This window comes from Populus euphratica, unplaced genomic scaffold, assembly GCF_000495115.2.
Source record: "Populus euphratica unplaced genomic scaffold, PopEup_1.0 scaffold2933.1, whole genome shotgun sequence".
Lineage (NCBI taxonomy): Eukaryota > Viridiplantae > Streptophyta > Magnoliopsida > Malpighiales > Salicaceae > Populus > Populus euphratica.
Genome location: NW_011502758.1, coordinates 1 through 10,449, shown reverse-complemented (window position 1 = coordinate 10,449; position 10,449 = coordinate 1). Strand labels below are relative to the sequence as shown.

Sequence of the window (10,449 nt, the reverse complement as noted above, 5' to 3'; positions counted from 1 at the left end):
TGACGTGAACGCTTACTGGATCCATGATGTAAGACGTGTAATACGCCGGGATCCCCCATCATCTACATGACTTTTTATACCATCGTCTGGTTTTTGGTGATGGCCTTTTTTATCTTATTCGTATTCTAATCTTCACTTCAGTCTTCTCTGAATTGGAAGAAAAAGAAGTGAGTGAAACGGGAAAAAAAGATGATGAGAAATCCCCCCGGACGTACTCATGGGCAGCGTGAGGAACCGGGTACGCATAGGGTTGTCTCGAGACTAATAGAAAATTTGATGTTGATTACATCTTTTCACCAAGATGACCGCATCGCTCAGGATTGTTGGCTAGTAAAATCCTATTATGTTGACCTGAGTGATAAGAGCTCTAGAGCAGGTGTGTAAACCATAGTTTCCTTCATGGATTCCCTCAAAACATAAAAGCTTTCTCTAAGAGATAAGCACTTGAATAAGAGAGCAAGGAAAAATCGTCTATATAAGACCCCATCCACTAAAGAATACTTAATTGCTCGCCTAGTTAAATGAATGATCTCATTTCTTTCCAGGGGCCGAGAACTCCCTGGTGAGCAGATAATCTCTCAAGGAAATTTTACAATCCTCTCATATGTCGATAGGGACAACATTAGCCCTTCAGTACTTCGATTTTCCAAAATTTCAACCCATACCTCCAAAAAAAGTTCAACCAAATTAGATCTTGCATGATTCTATGTTGGGATTTTATGATTTTCATCGTCATGGAGTTTACAAATTAACTTAAGTTGATTTATATTTTTCTATTATTTTTTTAAATTATTTTATCATTATTATTTTTTTCTTTCAACATTAAATTATTTAATAATTAAACTTTATAATTTTATTTAATTTTCTTTCAAACACAATCACTCTAGTATCATAACTAAGTCAAAGAATTTACATCTTAACTTTGGTGGTCTCTAATCAATTTTTTTTATCTTTTTTAAATTATATTTTTTTTAATTTTATCCTTCTATATTTTATTTATTAGAAATTGAGATTAACTTTTTTTTTTCAATTTTATTTTTGTAAGGTTATCATGTTTTCATTTGATTTATTAAAAATTGATTTTTTATTTTTTTCTATGAGATTATCCTGTATTTCAATTTATGAAAGTATTCCAATTTTATATCCATAGTTGTGAAGTTGTTTGCAATTTAACTCTATTTAACTAGATTTTTTTTTTTTTTTAGATTTATCAAGAATTGATTTTTTTATCTTTTTTCATTATTTTTTTTGTCTGTTCATTTATTCATTTATTGTTATTGTATTTTTTAATTATATTATTTTAATTACCAATTAAATCAATGGTTTAGGTATCATATTTTTTCCTTATCATTTTTTTTATGTTAGAAAAATTGGCCAGCCCCTGAGCTTAAAATCATATTTAATTATATTGCTTAATAACATAATAAAGGCCTATGATGTGGAAATGGTTACATTGTTGATCAAAACTCACGTGGGTTTTTCTTTAGGAAAAAACACAACAGCTTACCTTTTCTCTTTATTATTTTCTTATGTATATTACGGAAGTTTAAAGCGACATTATAGAACCTTACAAGTAGTATTAAGATTTTTATTCTTATCTGTCTAAGATTTATCCTTATTTAACCACGAAAATAACCAATCAACTAACTAGCTTTTAATAATAATAAAACTCTAATAAATATTAATTTTAATATTATAATTCTTGCTAACTCTAAATCTTATAAACCAGGTACATCTTATAAACAACGTACTCGAGCGTGGCATTGAATTCTAACACACATGACTTGAAGCATTGCGTTTTATGTATTTATTTATAGATAAGCCCAAGACAACAAAAAAACACCCAAGTAGAAAAGGAAACCACTTCCAGAGAAAAAAAGCATTTTGCAGTAACAAGCTGAAGCAAGCTAAGCTGAGATCCTGGGAAAATGGCAGCAGCCACGATTCACAGTACCGTTTGAATGACTTCTGGTAACTGTATATCTTGGAGAGGAATGGGCCTAACAAACAATGACGCCAGGCGACCATGAGTCTCCTGATCTTGAATTCCATACGCATCTCCAGATTCATAGAAACACTGAGCAGTCCTTGCAAGATCCATTGGAATTCCCATGAATTTTTTAGAAAAGGGATATGGCTTCAATATCTCTGCATTTAGCTTTTTCCACGTCTCGTGTATTAAATATCGTACATGCTCACGAGCTTCTTGTTCCGTCGCTCCAGTTTCATGCATGTAACACTGAATTGATTTTGGATTATCACCTCTAGCAATCTCATCCTGATTCCAAAATGTAGAAAAATCAAAACACTTTTAAGAGAACAGTAAGAGAAACAATTTGAGGAAAAAAAAATTATATACCGAAGATGTTCCTAGATCATCTGCGAGTCGTACAATCGTTGATGAGAGACGAATTAAGTCAGGATATTCCATGCAACATCTTACAGCCTCCTCTGTCAATTGATTTGTAACCAAGAATAAAGCATGCCCTAGTATGACTTGTCCGGATATTGACAACCAGGCATTATCAAGGTATTCTTGTAGAGTTGGTGTATATCCAGCGTAGTACCACTTTGCCTCTTTAAGAAATGCTCGACATAAATCTCCCCACTAGTTCATTTGGAATCGTATATGTCAAAAACTATGGAAAGAAAGTTTTTCAAACTTACAAAAGCAGGGGAAGATCATTTATAGAGAAATTAAAATCAATACCAATTTCTTCAAGGAAGGAACAACATTTATTCCTTGATCTTTAAGAATATTGTAACCGATTTCATTGATGGACTGGAAGAGAGCAAAGAAAGATATCTTCATGTAGTATGGCAGTTGGTCCAAAGCATTGATATCCCAGCTGAAAGAAAATTGCATAGTTTAATGCTTAATATTTCAGGTTTAATTTCTCCAAGAAACCAGCAATCGAAAAAAGTAGCATACAAAACAGGTCTAATGATAGTACCAACCTCTCAATAACATCTGTGAAGACCTCAAGTTCTTCGAGGGTGCCATACACATCGTAAGCATCATCTAATGTTGTTATGAGAGCATTAACCCTGGTCGCCATTTTTCGATAATATCCAAACCGAGGCTCAAATACCTCTCCTACCGCCCACAAAGTGTTCTCCATCAATCTGTCCCTGGTGTAGAACAACTTGTTTCCTAGATCCATACTAGTCCACCACCTTAACATTAATGGAGAGTGTAAAGCATTTTTTTTCATTATTATACTTTATGAAATAAATGCTTCTCCTAATATCTTCTGGGTATTCAGACTTTATGAATTCACTATAAGTTATAATAAAAACACCTTCTGAATCATTTTTATTTATTTTTATTTCAACTTCCAAGCTATAGAGTGCTTTAATGAACACTCCTTCCGTTCTATAATGCAATCCATTCCCTCATTAGGTAACATGTAAGTTGTACATGTTCCTTGTAAATAACAAGCTACCATATAAGAGATTGATAAAAAGAACATCAAAAAGTTTAAATTATATAAATATTACGATAAAAACATGATTTATGCCACTTTAATATTATCATCAAGAAATTGATATATGGTTTTATGACTTTTTGTGACCTGCTAATACTTTTCAAAGAAAATATACGACTTTCATGTGATATTTAAATTTAGCGGGATGTCGTTGAAGAGGTGTCAATCATGACACTTTTTGCAATTCATAAAAAAATAATCAAATGAGCTATTGGTGAGGTTTACCCCACTTTCCGCAATTACTAATTTTATACCTTGATTCATGTCTTATGTCTTCCAGGTATTTTGCTTGAACCATGTTGAAATCCAATCCAGCAAACTCTAGAAGGACGGGGTTCAAGTCCCTTTTTCTTCCATATGCATCTATGAACCATCTTGCTTCCATCCTTTGCATCCTCCAATGCAGTGGAAGTTCCAATGAATGATTCACCAACAGTGAAAGATAATGATCTTCATTCTGTTCCTTGCAATATTCCTTGAGATGTTTTTCAGAAAAATCTCTCGCTTCTTCTAAGATAGTCTCACCATTTACTAGATAATAAGAGGCTTCATATAGATTTAGCATCCCTTTGACATCATCGCGAAGACAATTCTTGAAGTTTCCATGCTCATCCTTGAAGCTATTGAAAACATCTGCAAATAAAAGAATTGCTTGGTGAAGGTCGTTTAAGCCAAGTGTAATTGATATATAACTATGACTATATATGTATAAAGACAACCTTGAGGCACATTATATCCATGCTGCCTTAGCAGTCTAAATTCAACAGAAGTAGCATACAAGTCCTCTTTCATCTCTCTGTTGTCTTCTTTATAATGATTCCACCTGCTTTCCAGTATGCTCTTTATCTCAAGCTCAAAATGATAAGCCACTCCAAGTCTTTGGAGATTGTCAATTAGCTCCAGTTGATATACAGCATCCAATGGTTTCTTAAGCATGTCCCTCACAGTTTCCTTCAGCTTGTTAGCTTGTCCTGTGTATGGTTCTCCCTACATCAATATTTATAAAGGGTTTTGTTAGCTTTCCATGGTTGGAAATAACTGCGCTCCTGAGATATCATTAGAAGTAATAATGGTAATGGAAATTTCTAAATGCCTTTGTAACCAAAAACATGATGGCTGGTCAAATCTGGCAAGAACAATTAATATCTCTTTTATTAAGTCATTATTGTATCCAGTCATGGCCTAGAATACGATCAGATCCATAATGACTACAGTACTCATGAAAAGAAAATTATAATAATAAAGGTAATGGAGCACATATGTATATACATTTACCACATATTCACTTGTCAGTGACTGAAGAAACTTATGATCCCAGAAGGGAGTGGGATAATTTCCAGAGCGCCTGGCAATGCTTTGATCACAAGTTTCGGTCGCTACCATGCACCGAACTTGGCTAGGGAAACAGCCATTTCTTGATGATCCTAGTGAGGTGCGACTTGAAAATGTTCGTTTGGTGACAGTACTCATAGGGAATGTAGCAAGTTGGTAAAGAGCCATTTCAGAAGTCTCCTTGTTTTTCTTTTTTTCCTGAACGCAAATTGGATTTCGAGTGGAGAATGCAGATCTAAACTATAGGCCTATATGTACACATAGAGAGAAAGAGAATTTATCTGGTATCTTCTTGATCCATATTTGCCACGAAGTTCGATAAGGGCCTGCACGCCACATCATTGAAGTCCTAGACCGACAAAGTCGGGTCTATTTCATCCAGATTAATTTGTCAGACAATAAAATCTTTCACGTTTGTATCATGATAGAATTCGAAATAGTATCCATGGAGTGAGATTATAATGAACATGAGAATCAGGGGCCCACTCAGCATTCCACTTGCCATAATTGGATAAGTATGACAGGGATGGTGGGACAAATGAATTATGTTCTCTCTTACTTTCTATTTTGAAATAAACAATTGACAACTATACCAAAAACATAATATTTTTTTTGTTTTTAATTTTTTAATTAAATATGTTTCAATCACTTTTTCTAGAAGTACTAACCAAACACTACACTCAAATTAATTAAGCCTTTATTTTCCATGGTGACGTACACGTGTGTGTGTCTACATAATTACACACATGCATACAGATATTCATAATTAAAATATATAATTCTATATCATCACTATTAGATTAGTTTTTCAATAATTAGTTAAAAACTTTGATAGAAAATGAGAAACTTTATTGATAGAAAGTCTAATAATAATCAATAGTTAAAAGGTATATATAAAAATACAATTAAACAATTATGAAAATAAATTACAATCTTTAATTATTTATTTATTTTTATTTCGTCTTTTGATATAGCACTTGATTTTATCCATATTAATTATATTAATAGGATTACAATATAAAATATATTCCCTTATTTGTTTTCTCAACAACTTTACATATATAATCTCAACAACTTTGATAGATTAGAGGCTTTGATTTATAGATAATGGACTCAATTGAGTCATGGATAATAACTACAAGATTTTTTGTTTTCTTCTTAATTTTATGATTTTCTGGTAAACAAACTTAATTATATTAGGCTAACAAATCAATTATCTTCTATTTATTTTTATTTTTTTATTTAAAACATGATACGCATTAGACTCCTGTGAGTCATTTTCACATTTGATATTTTAAAATTAAGGGAGAAGGTAAGAACGGAACTTTAACTTACACTATATTACTCTTAAATGTGAAGAAATCTCTATAGACTTAAACTTGGATTTAAATCAAAACTCTATCGATACATATATTTGTATTAGTTTAACGATGTAATTGTGGACACTTAATCAAATAACCACATCATTAATGGAGTATGCTTTGAATTTAGGCTTCAAAATTAATTCCAACGGGCTTGGTTGACGAAGAAGTATTTATCATGTTGCAGGATGCTGAGGAACTGCAATACGTCTTGGCCAAATTAGCCTGAAAATTTTGTAACATCATGTTTTCGTATCTCTTAATTATTTGACTCTTATACTTTTACGAAAAAGATTTCTCATTGAATCTTTGGGATAATATGAGCTATGCTCTTCATACTTGGATTTCATGACAGCTATCTCAAAGTTTTTGCCTTGTTGAAATCTTAGTTTCAACATATTAGGAGACCTTCCTAAAAATATTGAAGGCCAAGCAGCTAGCTAGCCTCTCCGGTAGCTTGTGGAAATCTTAGTTCTGCTGCAGATTCTCCACGCTCTACTACGGGTATGTTTGATATTGTGATTGCTGTTGTGGTTATGGTTTGAAAAAAATTGTTTTATATAAAGTATTTTTAGTTGAGGTTGATTTGGAAAAATATATGTTTGGTTAAAACTGTGGTTGAAATTGAGGTTAAACAAAAAGTAGTTTTGAACAAAAAATAGTTTAATGTATTTGGTTAAAAAAATACTTTTCAAATTGAGGTTATAAAATAATTAAAAAATATTTTTAATTTAAATATTGAAATTTAACTACTATTATTACATCATAGAATAAATAATATTGATATCAAATATTTTTTTATTGTTCCATTAAATTATATGTAATATCATCACATACAAAATTTATCCAACAATAACTATATTTTTCATGGTTTCTTAAGCATGTAACAACAAAAATTGAATTTTTTTGTTACGTCATCAAGCGATATCCTTCTAATTTTTTGAATAAAATATAATTAAAATAAAAATAAAAAACGAATTTTTTTAACTGGGTCGGACCCAGCAAGAACATAATTGGAATTGCGATCAAATTTCACAAATGCTACGTCATCATGCGATATCCTTCTAATTTATGTAGTGTTATAAATAATGTTAAATACTAGTTTTTCTAGTAAAACTCATTTTTTAAAAAAAAAAATTATAATTTCATTACGTCCAAAATTCATTCGACAAGAACTATAGTTTTCATGATTTTTTGAGCATGTAATAAAATTAGGTCAAATATTATTATGAATAAAATTTAGATTACAGTACGAGTAAATTTAATTCACCTTAAACTATATTTAAAAAAAACAAAAAAAAAATATTATTCATATTTTTGTGAATAATATGAGCGAAATCAATTAATTACACTGTTCTTTTTAAATAAAAAAATAAAATTTTCATATGAACAGTATACTGAATTAATTCATTTGCTAATTTTCAAAATTAAAAAAAAATCAATATTTACGTTAATAAACAGTGATACAGCAGAGCATGGCTACACTGTTCACTGAACAGTGGAGCCATGCTCCACTGTTGGTGTTAATATCCAGACGAGAAGCAGCAAAATGCTGCTTCTCAAAAACCTGTGGCTCACCACAGTTATTAGTGGGTCCCATAAAAAAAAACTGCTATTTGTATCTTACCAAACACTAAAAGTTGTGGTTACGGGTGAACCTCACCCGCAACCACAATAACAAACACCCACTACAACGAGCTCCACACCTCAGCCGAGTTCTCCAGCCAATCTATAACTCATTGTTGATCTCTTTTTTTATCCTCTTCAGCAGCTTAAAGATCCAGGTTCTCCTCCATCTCGCCCTGCTACTCATTAGCATCCCATGATCCTTCATCCATTGCTACTAAAGACTGCATTTGACGGCGTCTGCAGCCACCTCTTTTGCCCCTAGCTGTCTAGTGATCTCTCCTCCTAACTATGAACCTATTGTGTTTTAGTTAAGTAGATTCTAAGTTTAGAAAAAAGATATTGGTCGTGTCACCGAATAGTATTTTAGTTTGGACTGAACCAATTTTTTTTTTTTAATTTAGCTTTTTTTTATCTTATCAATTTATGTAGTTATACTTATCAATCAATCATTTAATCTAAGTGAGAGACCTGCATTTAAGAGAAATATTTACCATAAATTAAAGATATCTTATATTATTAGATAAGTTATTATAAAACATGTTCTAATTAAGGAGTTATTGATACTTCAAGTGCAAAATAATGATATAAAATCTTCACAAAAATATGATTTTAAGTACCAATCAGCCACTAGTGTGCATGGTCACCGAACCATGAATTTACCGTTCCGATTGTCGATACCAGATTGTGAGCGTCGTGCGAATCGCTCAGACATCACGTGCTCAATATATTACGTTCATATATCCCATGAGATGAATGACATTTTGAATTCCTGCCAAACTATCACCTCATTTCAGCTTTCTAGATCATTATCTCTCGCATATCTTTTTGTTTTTTTAGGTGTGATATCAAAAATCACATAACCTACTTTCATAGTAACAAATTAGAATTTAGAACAAAAAATTATATTATTTTCAATATTACCTAGTTGTTGTGTGATTCTCTCATACTCTCCTCACAACATTGTTGTTCGTGCTATCCCGCTCGAATTTGTTTTGTGTATAAATAATTTATTTAAAATAAAAATATCACAAGATATAGAATTAAAAAATAAGCTAGAAATTAAAAGTTAACACCTACATGAAATCGTCAAAACCATGCATCGATATTAGGTCTCTTCTCATGATGTCTAGAAACCTGACTCCATTGAAATAATGGAATCTCCATCAAAAATTTAAATGTCGACGTTATTGTTCGGGCAACCTCAATGTTTGTGAACCTGAAATTAAATAAAATTAATAAAATATTAATTATTTGTTCATAAATTATATTATAAGTATATAAAAAAAAAACTATAACCTAAACAAACTGACAATGAAAGGTTATCCTTCCATTGTGTTTGGTACTTGCAAGTGAATTAACCCACTATGAAAGCACACCGCCTCTGTATTGTGAAACCGTGCTAAAAAAGACAGCATCACAAGTTGGTGCAGGTGCTTCTTCATAATCAGCACCAAATGATAAGTAATCCTCGCTGTTAGAAGAACTAACTGCTACCGTCTACTAAAGACATACTATTGGTTTTATTCTACACATCTACATAAATTTATATGAATAATTACATAATTAAATTCAATTATTTTAAAAACAAATCATCAGCACCTTCCCTATACTGAAGACTACCCATATTTTTCAAACATGCAAATATTTACAATAACCACAAACCAGTTAACTTCATTGAAAAATTTTATATACAACCTAACATTTGTAGAAATTTAACATTTATATATTTTTAACTAACATATATAGAAATACATAAATAACAATTAAAATTAATGAAAATAATAAAAATCATAACAAGCGATAATAGAATAAAATTGAGATAAAATAATTAAATTTAATTCTTCATTTCCAATTACCATTTCCATGGTAAATTCAATAATAACAATTAAAATTCAATAAAAATTTTAAATAATTATTACAATACAAATAATTAAATAATTAAATTTTCATTCTACACATCTACACAAATTTATACGAATAATTACATAATTAAATTCAATTATTTAAAAAAACTCATCAGCATCTCCCCTATATTAGAGACTACCTACAGTTTTCATACCTAAAAAAATTGATAATATCCATAAGCCAATTAACTCTATTGCAAAATCTTATATATAACCTAATATCTATAGAAATTTAACATCTATATATTTTCAACTAACATCTAAACAAATTCATAAATAACAATTAAAATTAATCAAAATAATAAAAAACATAACAAGCAATAATATAAAAAGACTTTAATTCTATATTTCAATTAACATTTTAAAGGTAAATTCAACAATAACAATTCAAATTTAATAAAATTTTCAATTACTATGGCAATACAAACAATAAATTAAATTAAATAAATAAAAAGAAAAAACTAAAGACTTTAGGAATGAAATATGTTTACCTTAATAGTATGTTGATTTCAAGATTTTATCTATAAACGATATACAACAAAAAAAAAACACAACAAAAATAATCATAACTAAAATAAAATAAAAAGTAAAAAAAATACAAAGATAAAGAAAGGAGAATCATACCTTTTAAATTGTTGAAAACTACCATCAAAACAATAAACATGAAACGAGGAACGTGATTAGTACTTAAAAGTACATTTTTATCAAGGTTTTATATCATTATTTTGCACTTAA

At 30.3% G+C, this 10,449-nt stretch overlaps 1 protein-coding gene across 1 annotated transcript; it reads right to left on the bottom strand.

The window, feature by feature from the left end:
- Positions 1–1,722: 1,722 nt before the first annotated feature.
- On the bottom strand, positions 1,723–5,077 carry LOC105119436 (terpene synthase 10-like). Its single transcript, XM_011017575.1, has 7 exons — positions 4,764–5,077; positions 4,208–4,475; positions 3,743–4,121; positions 2,959–3,177; positions 2,711–2,849; positions 2,360–2,608; positions 1,723–2,278 (listed from the first exon to the last, which is right to left on the bottom strand). Exons 1-7 carry the CDS (start codon positions 4,986–4,988, stop codon positions 1,946–1,948), a joined length of 1,812 nt encoding a protein of 603 aa, XP_011015877.1. The 5' UTR covers positions 4,989–5,077; the 3' UTR covers positions 1,723–1,945.
- Between the last annotated feature and the right edge of the window lie 5,372 nt (positions 5,078–10,449).